The following is a 17,074-nucleotide window of genomic DNA, read 5'->3' on the forward strand; positions in this document are numbered from 1 at the left end:
GGTGACGGAGGCCGTGCCCTACTTGGCCGTCAGCGCCCGGTCGCCGCGAAGAGGGACGAGCGGCCTCGTCAGAGCCCGAGACCCCTGCCGGCCGTGCCTGCCGCGGGGGCTGCGGGAGCGCGCTGTGCTCTCGTGCTACCCCGTGGCTTCTCCGTGTCTGCAGGCCCGGCCCGCCTGACTCCTGCTGTGGGGCCGTGTTTCTGTGCCCCGAATCCGCACGCTGTCGTCCGATGCATCCCGTGTCCCTTGAGGGACACCCCGACCGGGCGGCTCCGAGGTGCGGAGCGGACCAGGGCCCCCCCCTTGGGGAGCCAAGCAGGATTGATCCTAACGCCGATCTGTCCACACATCTCTGAGCACAGAGACACCAGGCTCCCTCCGGCCTCATCGTCCTCTGCTTCCTGAACTGGACACATTTATCGGCCTTCCGTGTGGTTACCACGAGCAAAAGTGGAAAATCTAACGTGCCGGGTAACGTTGATTGATTTTCCCTGAGCTAAAAGCAAAGTTTCGGGCGTCACCTTGGAAACAGCTGTGACTTTGGCCTAGAGGGGCCTTGTCCCGCTTCCTGGAATCATTACCCAGGCGCGGACCTGACTGGGGACAGCTGGCGCACTGGCCACTTTAATTATTAGCGGCCAGCAGGCCCGCTGACGGCAGAGGCTTGGGGACTGTGTACTTGTGCGGAGCGAGGCCCGTGCCCCCGGCTCCTCTGGGAGCCGCTCAGACAACACGCCGGGTCGTCTGGAGACGAGGGGCCCTCGTCGATCCACAGAGCCGCCGGCCGTCCTCCCTGCCCCCTGCAGCCCAGGAGCCAGCCTTCCCTCGCGTCACCACACTCGGCCCGGGGTGGCGCTTCCCGGACTGTCTGACTCACGCGGGAGTTCTGCGCGAACGAAGGCTCGACTCAGGAGGTCTGGGCTGGCGCTGACATGTGCATTTCTGAGACTCGCGGCTGAGCCCAAAGCTGACGGTCGGGGACTGCGGATCGAAAGCAAGGGCCTGGTGGAAGGTACCTCCGGCTTCTCACACCGGCTCCCCGGACGTTGTGAGCTGGCGACCCGGCAGGGAGGCCTTTGCCCCGCGTGCTGTCGCAGCCGCTGAGGCCGTGCCCTCAACTGGACCCCCCGTTAGACTCACCTGGGGCCCCGAAGACCTCGCCGTGGCCAGGACCCACCCGGAACAGCCAGGCGGCCAGGGTTGGGGAGCCGCTGACGTACGTCCCCGAGACACTGTCGAGACGCGGCACTGACACCGGGGCGGGTGGGCGCTGCTGTGACAGGTGCCCAGAAACGTATCGTGGCTCAACAGGATAGCAGCTCGTCTCCATGCAGCGGTGTTTGTGCGCGTGGGCCGGCCGGCGTTCTTCTGCACCTGTCACTCAGGGGCCGTGGGGGTTCTGCCGTCCTCGGGGCGCGGCTCCTGGGACCCCCGGGGGTCGTCTCTGTCGTGGTCGGCCTGAGACCCGGAGCGTTTTGGGCGTCAGCCTGGACGCGGCGTCCGTCACTTCAGCTCACGGTCTGCTGACTGGAACTCAGGGGGACGAGGGACCCCGGTGCAGGGCGGCTCTGAGCCTGGGACAGAGTCAGCAGGTGGTCCGGGTGCACAGACGGGGGCCAGCTCTTCCCTCCCAAAGGACAGGCACCGAAACACGACCCGTCACAGCCCTGGGGATTCCCGACACAGTGCCCCACAGAGAGTTCGGAGCGTTCTTGAGGCGCAGGCTGTTTGTGGACTCCTTTTCCTCTGTTGCACGTGGAGAAACGTGTCAGTGGCTGAGGACAGAGGCCAGTTAGATTCTCATCCCAGCCACCGTCCCCGACGTGGCCTCCCCCTCACTCGGCTGCAGGGACTCAGCCTCGGCCACCAGCCTGGACTCGGCTCTGGTGCATTCCCGCCCTGCCCCCACCTCCTCCCTTGCTGGGCTTCCTGCCACATAGGGGACAGCGTCGGAGCCCCGGTCGAGGCATCTCCGCGGCTCCAGCAGACCTCTCCGACCATCGTGTGCTCCCAGCCCCTCCCCCCCCCAGCTCACTCCTAACTGGCCTCCCTTCTGCCCAAGTCACTGAGGTTTCCTGCGGCCAAATCGAGCGTCCCTTCTCTGCTCCTGCCTTTCTCGCCTGCTAGGAACCACCCCTCCTCCTGAAAGCCATCTGCCCGGCCGCTCTTGTGCCCTGACTGATCCCAGTGTCTGGACTGGGCCCCTCCTCTTTTCTGTCTACCTTCCCTCCACAGGTGAGTTCCCCCCACCCTGTGGTTCCGAATTTTCTCTCTGTGCTCATGACTCTGGAGTCCCAGGCAAGCCCCGGACGCCCTCCACGGCTACTGCATCCAACGTGGAGATGCCCCCAGGCTCAGCGGTGCCGCCCCGACCCGAACCAGCAAACCAACAAGAACCCCTCCTGGGAGGAGCCCCACCGCCTGCTCAGATGCCAGCATCCGGAATCTGGGAGACACTCTCAGCCCCCAAACGCCACCCTCACCAGCCCTGTTGGAGAAACAGACTCAAGTCTGTCCCATAATCTGTTCCTTGCTGTCACTGCCCCTGTACTGGGCCAGGCCACCCGCCCCCCAAAGATGGTCTCACGTAGCGGCATCCATGCCTTCCCCCCGACGGCGTCCAGCGTACCCGGATTGTGCCCCCCTGCCCCACCGCCCTGCACCGGAAGATACGGTGGTTTGTTTGGTGTTTGTCTTCTAATACGTTACAGACCAATAATCGTATAATGGTAAAACTGGATTCTAGAAAAAAACCAAAAAGACAAAGACATAGAAGTCCCACCTTAGATTATTAGACACAACAGTACTAAAATTGCGTTTTAATAGATAGAAATGGAGAACACTCGTGGATGTTGCAGCAAGGTCAAATTGAAGGTCGGATTGCTACAAAAGTTTCTAACTGGCTACGCTGGATTTCTCTGTTTGGCGGGGGACTCGCCCCACACGGCCCGTGCGCCAGCATCAGCGTGGACCCGCTGTGAGCCAGGCGGCTCTGGGCTCGGTTAAGTGCCACGCCGCCCCCGTGGGGACCGTCCCTGAACTGCTCGCCTGCCACTGCCCTCACCCAGGCCCCCCATCCCCGCACTGTCAGCACCTCTCCTCTGGGCTCCTTCGTGGCACCAACACTGTGCCAGAGACAGCGGTGGTGGTGGTGGTGTGGGACTCCCGCCTTGAAGCTGTCTGTTCTGTAGCTGATGGGCACTCGTCCCCGCCCTCTGACTGCCTGTGTGCCCTGTTGGAGGTGCTGCAGGGCCTGCCCGTGATTTGGGGGAGCAAGAGGGAGCACCTCGTTTCTGCCCTCTGCCAGGAGACAACACCCGAGTCTCCATTTGCCAGTAGTGAGTTGAATCTGTAGATGGGGCGGGGTTGAGGGCCCAGGTGAGGGAGCCGTGCAGTCAGGGTTCCAGAGAGAACCAGAGCCAGTAGTGTGCACGTGTATACGCTCTTCTGTGTGTATGTCCACATGATCATGTTTATATGTGTCCTACACATAATCACACGACAGGTAATTCTGTATGTTTAAAATCACAGTGTATATGTCATGGTGTGTGTGTGTACAGACTCACAGCATATCATATATGAACATGATCACAGTGCGTGTGCACATACCGTATATATGATTACAACGTATATACGTCACACTGTGTGTGTATAATAACCACAGTGTATATGTATATACTATGTATATATACATAATCACAATGTATATGTTATACCGTGCCTGTGTGTGTGTGTATACATAATCAGTATATATATACACACTCTGTATATACATAGTCACTGCATATATCTACGCCAGTGGTGTGATATATACATACTATATATGTATATACACACGCGTGCACATATGTATATATATATATACACACATATACACAATCACAGTGAATATATACGTAACGTATCTACATATTTCATTACAGTGTATATATATATATATGCTATGTACACATATGTAATCACAGTACGTATGCCATGCTGTGTGTATGTAATATATACAGTGTGTGTATATATACTTATATGTATATGTGTATATATATTTGCATATATATGTGTTTGTACGTATACCGTGTATATATGTAGTCACTGTGTAAATACATACTATATATATACGTATACACACAATCACAGTGCGTATAATATTCTCTATATACATATTTCATCACAGTTTACATGTGCTGTGTACACATGTAATCACAGTGTGTGTGTGTATACTATATGCACATAATCACAGGGCATATACTCTGTGTGTACATAATCACAGTGTACATACAGGTGCCCTGTGTGTGTGCGCGTGCGTGCTCATGGAGGCTGGAAGGCCCCGGGATGTGCAGCGTGCCATCTCTGAGCTGGAGGTCCGGGAGAGCCAGCAGTGTGACTCAGCCCGAGTCAGGAGGGCCGAGCACCAGTGCTGGGGTCCCAGGAGGTAGGAGAGGAGAGTCCCAGCTTGTGCAGAGCGAGAGTCTCGCCCCTCCTCTGCATTTCTGTTGTGTCAGGTCCTCAGCAGACTGGATGGTGCCCACCACAGGGGGAAGTGCCATCTGCCCCGTCTGTGACTCAAATGCTGGACAAGAGACACCCTCACGGACAGGCCAGAAGTGATGGTTAACCAGCGGTCTGGGCGCCCGCAACCCAGTCAAGGTGACCCGTAAGTGTCGCCATCACAGGGTCCCTGTGTCACCCACACCAGGGGCTGGGACCACGTGGACCTGCCCTCCTGATGGGGTCGGGCCACACACAGCCTGCCCTGTTCCTTTCTTGTCCCTGGCTCCCCACCGGCACTGACCCGGTTAACGCCGTCCTGCTGGAGCCTGCCTCTTCCGTGGTCCTAGCCCACGGCCTGTGACCTCACCTGCTCTCTGGGGGTCTTCTGTGTCTCCATCGTGGGGTGCACAGTGGCTGTTCACTGGCCCGTCCCGTGGGGGGAAGCCAGCTGGCCTGGCCTGCATGTTTTAAGCCTCCCCCCACCCCCCATTCCTGAATCCCCCACAGGGGCCAGCACACATCTTACTGTTTATAAAACAACATCTGTGCCCGGAGTTTCCAGCGCCTTCCACCCCTCGGGAGGCGGGGTGCCTGGCACTTCACCCACCTCACGTGTGAGTGTGTGTGAGTGCGTGTGTGCGTGTGAGGGTGGCACTGGTGCTTCCTTCTGTGGACTGCGGACAGGGCTTACCAGCCACGTGAATATTCATCGTCTACTTACTTGTCCTCGTCTTTAGTCAGCCCGGAGGACGGGGACCAGCGTAGTGCCGGGTTCCAGCGCCGGTTCAAAACACGTCTGTTAAATGAATTAAGAAATGGGTGAAAGATGGGGCGCCCGGGGAGCTCGGTCGGTTGAGCGTCCGACTCTTGATTTCAGCTCAGCTCACGATCTCACGGTTCATGGGATTGAGCCCCGCGTCCGGCTCCTTGCTGACTGTGTGAGCCTCTCTCTCCCCCTCTCCCTCCCTCTCTCTCTCTCTCTCTCTGTCCCTGCTCTGCTCGCTCTTTCTCTCTCTAAAAAGAGGGTGAAAGAACACAGTCAGTACATAAGACGAGAGGTGGGAAGGCCCTTCCAGAAGGCCTGAGATGTGGCCTGTCCGGGGTAATCAGTCCCATGTCTCTGTGCCAGAGTGGGCGCCGTGTGCTGAGCACGCAAAACAGGAAGACAGATGAGAAATCACTTTTGCCACTTAGATATGCATCAGGCTTTCTTTCCAGCTTCATTTTGCTTCAGGCAGTAGGACGAGCTGGGCCTCCCTGAGCCCAGACGGTGGGCAAGGGGCCTAGGCGCACGGAAGGACAGGGCAGAGGCCGTCTGAGATGTGCCTGCCTGTTGGCAAATGACCGCGTCCCGCACGCCGGCAGGAGACAGCCTGTGCGTCCACTTCTAGCACCCCAAACACAAGCAGCATTTGCTGCCCGACCCTGGGGCCCGTCCGGCCGCCCCCCGCTCCCTCCCCCCCCGCCACATAGTGAGCAGCCGTGGGTCCCCCCGAGATGCTCAGAGGCTGGAGAGTTAGGAGCCCAGACTCGGGTGTGCGGGGTGAGGCTCCGTGGCCCCGTCACGACCGAGGGAAGCGGGTCAACTGTGTTGTAGGGAAGCCCCGTCTATGGAGAGGCTGGTGTGGTCTGCCTCCCACAAGAAGCCAGCCAGGATTGCCGAGCCAAGGTCCATCGGGCATGTGAGCGTCGCAGACCCCACAGAGCAGGACAACCTCCGCGTCCAGGGGGCTCCTCCCTGGAGGAGGAACGGAGAGAGTCCGCTGTGGGCTCACCCCCCACGAGGCGGGGTCAGTGGGAGGATGCTTCTCGCCAGGGCCCAGGGTGGACCGTGAGGAATTTGGGGGACCCCGGGCCCTGGCAAATGCTTTCCTCCCCCCACACTGTGGTTGAGAGCGCCCCGCGCCCTGGAAGACCCAACAGAGCAGCACCCGTACCCGACTCGGGCCCTTTAGCCCGCGGCTCGTGGCCACCCTGCAGTGAGGGAGGCTTCCCCGAGCTCGGCCCAGACGGACCACCTGCCTCCAGGCCCCCCGGGCACCTGCCAGCTGCCTGGAAGGGGCCGGTCCTGGGCCAGGACTGCAGGTGAGGGAAGGGGAGACCCCAGGGATGATTCTAGGGGCGTTGGAAGCGCAGGGAACTTGGGGTTTTTCCAGACCCTGGGCGATGCTGCTGGTGGGCCCGGGCAGAGGCTGGAGAGGTCTCTCGGGCAGGTGAGAGCCCGCGGAGCGGCTGTGTGAGACCCAGCGAGGGGCCTGATTTCTCCTGGCTTCTTCCCTGACGCGACCGAAGGGTGTGTGTCCGGGCCCCTCGAGGCCCCCGTCTATCCGACACTGGACAGCAGCCACCCCGTGTCCCATACGGAGGGGCCCCCCTGCGCCAGCCCCTTGGCAACCTTTTGGGGTTTTTCCACCCAGAAAAGTAGGGTCTGTGTGTGTTTTCATCCTCCGCCTCGCTCGGCAGGGGGCCGTTGTCACAGCTCAGCTTGGAGCGGCTGTGCTGCTGGAGTTGAGTTCCGGCCTCTCCCACCCAGCGCGGGCGCGGCTGCGTCTCTGTGGCAGATGTCGGCCCCGGGCCACACGCCATGTCCACACCGAACCCTGCATTTGTATCTGGCACCCTGTTGCCCTGGGAGCTGCACACGCGGGAAGTGTGTGGCAGGAGGTGCATGGTGGGAAGGGGCAGAGGGCGTTGCTTTAAGCGGATTGGGAATGTGGCCTCTGCGTTTCTGTGTTTCCCAGAGCGGCACCGGCTGGCCCGGGCCCCCTTCACTGAGGCCCCTAAAATGCACGCAGGTGTCAGTGTCGACGTGGTGGAGAAGCTTCGATAAAACTACGATCACGCCTGAACTTCCTCTTCCACGGGACCAGAAACGCTTGAGGGTTTCCCCTGGGAGGGAGACGGGCCCTCCAGCTCCTTGTGAAGGTTTGCAAGGTTCCTTCACTCCGACTGTGGACACTCGTCACGAGCAGTGCCGCGGGCTGTGGGAGAGGAGCCCGGGGCCGTGGGAGGGGAGGGGGACAGAGGGGAAGCAGAGAGCAGGTGGGGCTCCTGTGTCTTTGCACCCGTCTCCCACTCCCCTTCCTCAGCCCACAGGAGACGAGCTCTCGTGAATAGTGCGCCTTGCAGACATTTGGTTGGTAGAGATCTTACTGCTAAGCAGGAAGGAGCCGTGACCCTGTGTCATACAGCAGGGCACAGAGCGCTGACACAGGATGGAGCGATGACAAGGGGACAGATCAGTGATGCAGGGCACAGAGCGGTGACAAGGAGACAGAGCGGTGACAAGGGGACAGAGTGTTGACACAGGGCACAGAGCGGTGACACAGGACACGGAGTGGTGACATGGGACAAAGTGATACAGGGGACAGAGCAGTGACAGGACACGGGGCAGTGACAAGGGGACAGGGATTATGGGCCGGTCCTGGCTGAGTCCCAGCACACCCTCGGGACCCCAAGGCCCACAGAAGCCCCGACTGGACCTAATATTTTCTGAGTTGTAGGAGACGTTGAGGAAACCCGCGTCCAGGGGTCTGTTCCCGCCACCCGTGGGCTTTCCCGGGCTCGTTTTGTGTTGTGTGGACGCGGCAGCGGCCGGTGTCAGAGTCACAACCACGAGCGGAGTTTCGCCTGTGTGGGGCCTCCGGTGAGGGGTGCCATCTGTCTGTGTAGATCTGTCTGTCCCTCCGGGAGGGGTGCAGGGGAGGGGGCCGCGGACTCTGTCCAGGCTCCGAGAGGGGCTGGGGGTGGGCGCCCCCCGAGCCCCGAGGGCTCCCACGTTGTTACTGGAAAGCCGCTTGCTGGGATCATGATTATGGTCTCCGTTGTCGTCTCTTGCAAGTGAAAGACCACCCCACCCTGGCTGCCAGCAGGACACGAGGTGGGCGGTCCCCTCCCAGCAAAGCCGATGGTGGGCCAGGCTCAGTCAGTAGAAACACCACGAGATGTGCAGATAAACATCCCCACTTCGTGGCTCGTGTGTCTGACCAGCGGCAGCGGCAGCCACGGGATCAGTCTCTGCAGCGGGTGGTTTGCATGTGGCATCGAGAAGATGCGGCCTTGACATGCGCGTGTGGGGTCCTGGCTGCACGGGGTGGCAGGGATAGTCGGGGCTGTAGCACACCTTCGTGTTCTGTGGCTCCCACCCCCACAAGGCCCGAAGTTAGGGAGAACGTCCCCCAGGGCACAGAAGTTAGGGAGAGCGTCCCCCAGGGCACGGAAGTTAGGGACAATGTCCCCCAGTGTTCGGATGGCGAAACCCCAGAAGGGAAACAGCCCCGCACTCCGGCTCATCAGCACAGAGTGGGGGTCGCGTGCAGATCTGGGGGCATCCGAGCCCTGCCCCTCTGTTCCGCGTGGCCCCCCCAATTCCCTCCTAGATGATTGATCTGTCCAGCGTCCAGTTCGACATTCTCAGCAGAATATGGGACCGTTTGCCACAGGGTCGATGCCACAGTGTGACCGGTCCTTTGTCCTTCAGGGCAAGTGAGGGGGTGCTGCTGAGACGCATTCGTTCGCTGGGCCTTGGAAACGTTCTGGTAGTTTCCAGATCCCTGTGGCTCTGCGACTGACGCGGAGCCTGTGCTAGACGAGCCTCTCTGTCCTGTGTGCCCCTGAGTGCAGAAAGGGCCTTCTGCACTGCAGGACTGAGGGGGCTCCGGGGTGGTGGAGGGGGACCCAGGCAGCTGCCTCAGTGGGCAGAGGTCACCGTCAGACATGGACCCCCCCCCCCCGCCCTCGCCACTGGCCTCTACCGTCCCGCTGGTGCACACAGCATCGTTCAGCCTGGGGAAGGCTGGAGTCCCACCGGCCCGTACCCCGCCACATCCCCAAGTGTCACTGGGGCCTCTGGCTTCAGACGCTCAGGCCCTGGCCTTCCTGGCTGTCCACCTACATTCTGTCGGAACAGCCCTCGGACTCTCCCGTTTCACAGGTGAGGACACTGAGGCCCAGAGGCGAGAAGCAGCCCGCCGGGGTCCCTGGGCTGGCCAGGCGCCGGGCCCGAGCTCAGACCGGGGCTGGCGGCTTCCGGAGAGTCTGAGCTCTGAGCTCCCGTTCCCCATCCACGAGGAACCCACAGGACCCCGCAGTGGGTGTTCGCAGGGCCGGAGGAGTGAGTGTAGAGGGCCTCTTGCCCCCCTCCCCCCGCCTCGGGACACTGTGCGCAGTGGCCCCTCTTGCTCTCACGTGGCCTGCACGTGCGGCGTCTGCACCGGCGGTGCTGGGCTCCCCCACGCGTGGCCGTGAGCTGCCTTGGTAGTTTGTGCCTGGACTGTGTACAGGGATGGGTTACGGGGCACCAGCGGTTCTGTCCAGAGAGGAAACTGAAAATGCCTTTTTTCTTCCCCTGAAATCAAAGAGTATTAGGGTCAGAAAAACCAAATCACAGTGGGTGGGGTAGGCTTCCATTTTGCAGGGGAGAACAGCAGGGCCTGGAGAGGCCGTGTGGCGTGCGTGAGGTCACAGCGTTCGGTGGCCCCCCTGTGCCCGCCGTGCTCCCCTGCCAGGCGCCTGCCCCGGGCAGAAACAGGCTTGGGGTGGTGGCTCCCGTCGGTAGAGTGTTTCTCTGTAAGTATCTTAATTGCAGGTACTGGGTTGTCGGGTGCATTATAACACTCACGGTCAGTACTGTGTGATAAAGAGACCCACGCTGCCGCGCAGGATGAACGTGTCTTTGACGAGGTTCTCATGGCCCCTGCGGCCCACACGTGCCCAGGACGCGGCAGGGGCTCCGCGGGCCCCAGGCGCCATCCCCGAGCCAGTCCTGAAGCTGTTTTTCTCCCCGCTGCCCCAGTGTGTCCGCTGCCTCCCACCGTGAGTCACGGTGATTTCGTCTGCCACCCGCGGCCTTGTGAGCGCTACAACCACGGGACCGTGGTGGAGTTCTACTGCGACCCCGGCTACAGCCTCACCAGCGACTACAAGTACATCACCTGCCAGTACGGGGAGTGGTTCCCCTCCTACCAGGTTTACTGCATCAAGTCAGGTGAGCAGCGTGAGGTCACAGCCCCCTCCCTACCCCGGCGTGAGGGACACCCGTGACGCGGAAACTCCTCGCTGGGGCCCCAGATGCTTCCCCGCCCCGGGGCAGGGCGGTCCTCTGCGCACGGGGTCTCCCCCAGCCCCGTCCCTCCCTCTGAGGAGGCCCCCGGCCCTTGGGCGCCAGCCCGGCCTTTCTCTTCCAGTTGATGCGTGTAGAACACGAAGGTGTAATTGCAGGTAAGACCTGCGCCCACTTGGAAAACCGCAGGCCGTTTGCAAACCTGGGGCCTCCTAGTTACCAGCAAGATGCTAGGAAACCCACCACCGGTCCCAGGAGCCCAGGGTAGTGACCGTGTGCCACAATGTCGGTCTCTCGCCCATCTGGTCCCACCCACTCGCCCTGGGGTCTCCTGCCAGAGCACCTGTCCCCTGGCCGCTGTATGTGGGGGAAGCGCTTATTAACCTGGGACATCTGGTGACCCTTGGATGGGAACCCGTTACACGGGGAGGGGGCGGCCCCAAGGGAGGATGGTGGGCGCACACGGGGGGGCCTGGGCCCCAGGGATGGGGACTCCCTTGGAAGGGCCGCTCCTGCCTTCTCCTCCTGGCAGACGTGTTGACGGTCAGAGGTGGATGAGAGGCCGCGGAGGACACATCCCTTTACCCCCCGTCCCTTTCTCCAGCACGGCCGACAGTCCCAGCCCACCCCCCTGCCCCGGGTGCCCAGGGAGAGTGACCCCTGTTCTCTGCCAGAGAAGCAGGTGCGTTTCTCACTGCGCACCAGGCTGTCCGCCCTCCGTACCTGCCGGCAGCCGCACAGAGGCCACACTGGGGACGGACTTTGGGGTGCGGGGGGTCTGACCTGGGGCAGTACCAGCCTGCCTGCGGAGCCCCCCAGGTCACATCCATCCAGCAAACACACTCGTGCCCACTCGGCCTCTGGCGCCGCTCTGTTCTCTCCCCGCAGAGCAAACGTGGCCCAGCACTCACGAGACCCTCCTGACCACGTGGAAGGTCGTGGCGTTCACGGCGACCAGCGTGCTGCTGGTGCTGCTGCTGGTCATCCTGGCCAGGATGTTCCAGACCAAGTTCAAGGCCCATTTCCCTGTCAGGTCAGTGCCGTGGCCTTCGAGCAGCCAGGAGAAAGAAGGTGGTGGGAGCACTGGGTCAGGCCTGGCAGATGGGCGCGCAGGTTAGGGGGTGTCTGGGGTCAGAGCACCGAGCTGGGCAGGGCTCAACTCTTCCCACCGCCCCCTCCCCCAACCATGTCCTCTTGCGCCCCTGGTGGACGGCTCTGGACGGGCGCGGGAGGGGGGAGGGGGTGTCTGCGTTCGGAGCACGGAGCTGGGCAGGGCTCAACTCCTTCCTCCCCACCGTGTCCTCGTGCGCCCCTGGTGGACGGCTCTGGGCAGGCGCGGGGGGTGTGGAGATGGACCCACAGAGTCGGGGCTGTGGCCGTGCAGGGCCCCCGGGGCCCGTCCCCATCACCCCCGGGGCGGAACTAAGTAGGAGATGCGGGCAAAGGTGTGAGACCCAGCAGAGGTTCCAAACCAACGTGCCAGGGAAGCCTCCGGAAGCAGACAGGGCTCTGGACGGGACGTGGGGGGTTGGGAAGGACCCGCCGGCCCTCCCCTGGCTGGCGCACACACGGGCTCACACTGGTGCCCCCACCCTCACGCGGTCATCCCAGAAGAGGAGCTTGCTGGGAACACGGTGCCCCGGCCTCTCCGACAATCTAGGCGTGACCCTTGACCCCTGCTGCTGGCTGACCACCGTTCCCGGAGGGAGGCGTTGCTGATGTTGTGGGGGGACGAGTTTGTGACCTTCAGGAAACAGAGGCCAGATCACCGGCCAGGCCTCCCCGACACCAGCCATCTCACCCGGAGGGATCTCGAGTGTCCTCAGGCTTGCGTGCCTGTGTCAGTCCCTTTGGGACCCCGTGCTTCCAGAAGAAGCTTTCTTTTCAACCCGCAGGGCCGGTGTGGCCCCCAGAGTTGTGCGCGCCTTCCTGGAAAGGCAGGTTGACAGTGGGGGAGGCTCCTGGAATGAATCCCTTCCCCCTCTTGCCTCCAGGAAGGTCCAGTCTCTCAAGCTCCCGGCCAGGTGAGGACTGAGGGAGGCCGTGGAGCTGCTTGGTCGGCCCTCAGGCCCCCAGGCTGGCCCCGTGTCGCTGAGCCGTGCAGCTGCCCCAGCCACGCCCCTGCTGAGATGCCGGCACCTTCTGTGCTCTGTGGCCTCACATCTGACTTACTAATCAAGGGACTGGGATCTATTGTGAGCAGTCCTAGCATCTACAGAAGACTTAAGGTTGCAGAGGGGGGCTGACCCACACGTGATTTGTGGCACGTTGGGTGCTTGGGGCCATTTCCCCACGTCTGCTTGGGAGAGAAGCTTCCAGAACATCCACTGCACGAGGAGTTTTTAAAATGTGCCCCGAACTCTTTCATGTGGTGTTTTTCTACCCTCGAGTATTCTCGGTTGGCCACACAGACGACAGCTTTCTCGGGACAAGCCCACAGTGGACTTTTCTCGGGCCACGCGGGGGCGGGGAACACCAGAGAGCGAGGGGCTCGATGGCAGCACATGGGGGCCGAGCCGCGGCCCGGCGTCGGCGGGTGAGACCAGAGGACGGACGGGCACAGGCTGGGGGCGGGGACACGCAGCCTCTTGCGGGGGGAGCGGGGAGCGTTCCTGGCCAGCTCGCCTTCCCTCCCTGCCCGCCTCCCTCCGTCTCCAGGATTGTGCCCCTCCACCCAGCGCCCGCATCCACACGTGGCATTTCCCGGGGTTTTGGAGCCGGGCCGTGGCAGTCAGCGCTCAGGTCTGCCCGCCGGCTGGGTCCTCCCCTCTGGACATTTATCCTCCGGCTGCGTCACTCAGTGCCAGGGCCCAGCGGGGAACTAGGAAGCCGAGTCAACCAGCTGGGTCAACCTCTGGGGGACAGACGCAGTGCGGTGGTCAGACCCCCGTCAGGGCGACGGGCCGCACGGGGGCGAGGCCCGCAGAGACAGCGGCCACCCTTGGCGGCTGCTGGGTGGGGGGTGGAGGGGCCGCGTAATGACTAAGGTGGCGACGTGGGTTTTCCCTTTTCTACCTTGATGGGAATCGGTGACTTTCACGCTGGAGCGGAAACAAAAACGGAGTCTAAGAAGCGCAGGGTCTAACGTTTCCTCGTGCACTGAGGGCCCCTGGTTTCCCGTTGGCTCGTGGAGCTCCTCCATTTTCAGAGGGCTTCCTGAGCGACCCTGAGGAGGCACAGCGGGATGGGCCACGTGGTCCCCTGCTGAGGGCCGGAGGTTGGGGAGGAGGAAGCCTGAGGGGCCAGTGGGGCCCAGACAAAGGGGGACGCTGCTGTCCCAGTGTGGCCGTGGCCCTCAGTGCCACCATCTGCCAGATGGGGCCCCGGAAGAGGCTCAACACGGGCTCTGCTGCCATCATGAGCCTTGGGGGGCCTTCAGTCCTGGGGGGGCCTCGGTCTTGGGGGGGTCCTCAGTTTTGGGGGGCCTCTGCTGCACAGGGTGGGGGTCCTCGGTCTTGGGGAGGCCTCCGCTGCACGGGGGGGACTCAGTCCTGGGGGGCCTCCGCTGCACAGGGTGGGGGTCCTCAGTCTTGGGGGACCTCGGTCTTGGGCCTCCACTGCACAGGGTGGGGGTCCTCGGTCTTGGGGGGCCTCCGCTGCACAGGGTGGGGGTCCTCGGTCTTGGGGGGCCTCCGCTGCACAGGGTGGGGGTCCTCGGTCTTGGGGGGCCTTCGCTGCACAGGGTGGGGGTCCTCGGTCTTGGGGGGCCTGCGCTGCACAGGGTGGGGGTCCTCGGTCTTGGGGAGGCCTCCGCTGCACAGGGTGGGGGTCCTCAGTCTTGGGGGACCTCGGTCTTGGGCCTCCACTGCACAGGGTGGGGGTCCTCGGTCTTGGGGGGCCTCCGCTGCACAGGGTGGGGGTCCTCGGTCTTGGGGGGCCTCCGCTGCACAGGGTGGGGGTCCTCGGTCTTGGGGGGCCTTCGCTGCACAGGGTGGGGGTCCTCGGTCTTGGGGGGCCTCCGCTGCACAGGGTGGGGGTCCTCAGTGTTGGGGAGCCTCCACTGCACAGGGTGGGGGTCCTCGGTCTTGGGGGGCCTCCGCTGCACAGGGTGGGGGTCCTCGGTCTTGGGGGGCCTTTGCTGCACAGGGTGGGGGTCCTCGGTCTTGGGGGGCCTCCACTGCACAGGGTGGGGGGCCTCGGTCTTGGGGGGCCTCCGCTGCACAGGGTGGGAGGGCCTCCATCCTGGGGGTTGCTGGGGGCCTCCGTCCTGGGGGGCAAGCCACTCTGACCTGTCGGCGCCACTCTCCTCGGCACAGGGGGCCTCCCCGGAGCTCCAGCAGCGACCCGGACTTCGTGGTGGTGGACGGGGTTCCCGTCATGCTTCCGTCCTATGACGAGGCCGTGAGTGGCAGCTTGAGGGCCTCAGGCCCTGGGTACCTGGGCTCCGTGGGCCCAGGCTGCCCCTTGCCTGTGGACGACCAGAGCCCCCCGGCATACCCCGGCTCAGGGGACACGGACACGGGCCCAGGGGGCTCAGAGCCCTGTGACGGCGTCTCAGTCTCCTCCGAGCCGCTCCAGAGTCTGTATTCACCTTCCGCGTGCCCGGGGGGCCCCCGCCCCGACAGCGCTGACACGGGGGCCGGCTCGGCGCGGGAGACGGCGTCCAGCAGCCCAGGCATCGACATCGCCGACGGTGAGTGTCCGCCCCGCGCCCGCCCCTGGCCTCTCCTGCCGCTCATTGTTCTCCCTGCGTGAGGCCTGGAGCGAGGCCGTCCTCTCCCACGTGATGGGTGCAGGTTTCGGGAGGCCCCAAGCCGTCGGAGCAGGAAGCCCGCGGTGGTTTCATGGCGTCTGGGCGAGCCAGGGAGCTCTCTGCCCGCTCCGTCCGCTAGGCAGGGCTTGGAAGAGCTTGGTGCCAGGGTCAGCATGCACGCACGCACACGGGAGACCAGGGCGCCTGTGGGGCGGCCCCGAGAAGCCGTGTGCACACAGGCCTCTCGCCAGGACGAAGAAATGGGCACGCGCACCCAGCACAAGGAAAGGCCAGTGTAGCTCCCGGAGAAGTGGGGGCAACCAGGGTCTCCCGGGGGACGCAGAGCACCGCGGGGCACGCGAGGGCCCCAGTCCGGGCGTGTGGTGGCCGTGATGGCCAAGGTGACCCAGAGATGGGCCTCCTTCCTGCCCGCCCACTGCCTCTGTACAGCATCTCGCCCTCTGGCGGGTCTGGCCGCTAGGACACGGGGTTAAGGTCTCAGCACTTTATTTTGCGTGAGCTGGTGTGAGATTTTCCAGCAAAGATGCTGTAATGGGTGCTTTATGTGGTCAGGTTACGCGGAACTTGGCGTTTTCTTCTGACACCGGGAATTACAGACACTTCAATAAAGTTTTTGTTCCCAGATCCCTGCAGCTAAGCTGGTAACGGGCTCTCCTTTTACAGGGATCCCTCTGATGGAAGAAGATGCCTGACCAGCAGAGGTCCGACCATCTTCCTGCCCCTCGGGGATGTGAACTGTGCGCCCTGGGGTGAGGCCTCAGGGGACAGAGCTCCGGGGCGCTGGGGGGTTCCAGCTTTGGGGGCCGTGACTCACATCATCCATCGCGGACTCGACTCTGCGGCTGGTAGGCTGGCGGCGGTTTTCACGACAGTGGAGGGTAGCAGGGGGCCCGGGCGGTCCTGGAGAAGGTGTCAATGTGTCCCTGCTGCGGAGCAATCCCGTGACTTGTGCTGTGGGCGCTGCCTGCCTCCTCTGTCAGCATGTCCCTCACCGGTTCGCCCCGAGGTCTGCCGTGCTCGACGCAGGCTCCGTCTGGGGGCTGTGCTTCCCGCGGGAGGCCCCTGGGGAAGGCTCCCGGGGGGGTTGGGGCAACCTCCCTGACCCGACACTGTACTCAGAGCGGGCGCAGCAATCCCAGCGAGGGAGGAAGGAGAGGACGAGGGCGGACTCTGCTTTCTGGAAGCCTGTCCAGAAGCGGCCGTCCTTTGGTGAAGCGTGATGAGCGTCTGTCCACGGCCTGGCGCGCAGACGGTGCGTCGGGTGAGTCTGGTGACTTTGGGGATGGCCGGATGTGCCCAGACGCGGGGCCTGGCAGGGAACGTTACAAGGTAACGTTTCATTCAGCGGTTTAAGGATTCGCGTGACCGTGTGTCTCAAGAGCCGCGAGCCCCCTCATTACCCGTTACAGCGTCGCCCCCAACAGCCATACAGTTTATTTTCCAAAACAGAGATTTTCTGTACACGTGTTCTTCCTCCAAATAAAGTATGAATGAAGTTGGAGTTTTTCTTTCTATTTTGTCTGCAAAGCAGACGGGCCGCCCAGCCCAGACGGCTGTCCCCTCCCTCCAGGGGCCTGCGGCCGCCCACCTACCTGTGCACCTGCTGTACAGGCCTCCCCCGGGCCCGTTGGGTGCTGTTCCTAAGAAACTGATGGATGAAAAAGTCTCCCAAGTCCTGAAATGTCTCTTCAAATACATGTTCATCTGTGGGCTTGGTTTCTTTCTTCCTCTGGGCTTTAGACCAATAGAAACAAAACTCTGATCCATAAAATTGCTGCGTGGTTGGAGCGGAGAGAGCTGGGAGCTTGGTCAAA

At 62.6% G+C, this 17,074-nt stretch overlaps 1 protein-coding gene across 5 annotated transcripts in view; it reads left to right on the forward strand.

The window, feature by feature from the left end:
- The window catches only part of SUSD4 (sushi domain containing 4), a 91,436-nt gene extending 74,675 nt beyond the window's left edge, over window positions 1-16,761 (forward strand). For all 5 annotated transcript variants that reach the window (XM_047077190.1, XM_047077193.1, XM_047077191.1 and 2 more), the window contains 4 exons: window positions 10,280-10,471; window positions 11,435-11,579; window positions 14,803-15,179; window positions 15,924-16,761. In XM_047077190.1, the coding sequence (XP_046933146.1) occupies window positions 10,280-10,471; window positions 11,435-11,579; window positions 14,803-15,179; window positions 15,924-15,952 (743 nt within the window). In that variant the 3' untranslated portion in view covers window positions 15,953-16,761. The remainder of the gene's footprint in view (window positions 1-10,279; window positions 10,472-11,434; window positions 11,580-14,802; window positions 15,180-15,923) is intronic.
- Window positions 16,762-17,074: the final 313 nt, after the last annotated feature.

The sequence above is a fragment of the Lynx rufus genome, unplaced genomic scaffold (assembly GCF_022079265.1).
Source record: "Lynx rufus isolate CCGP_SWC_20201006 ecotype Redwood Valley unplaced genomic scaffold, mLynRuf1.p SCAF_15, whole genome shotgun sequence".
In the NCBI taxonomy this organism is placed as follows: Eukaryota; Metazoa; Chordata; class Mammalia; order Carnivora; family Felidae; genus Lynx; species Lynx rufus.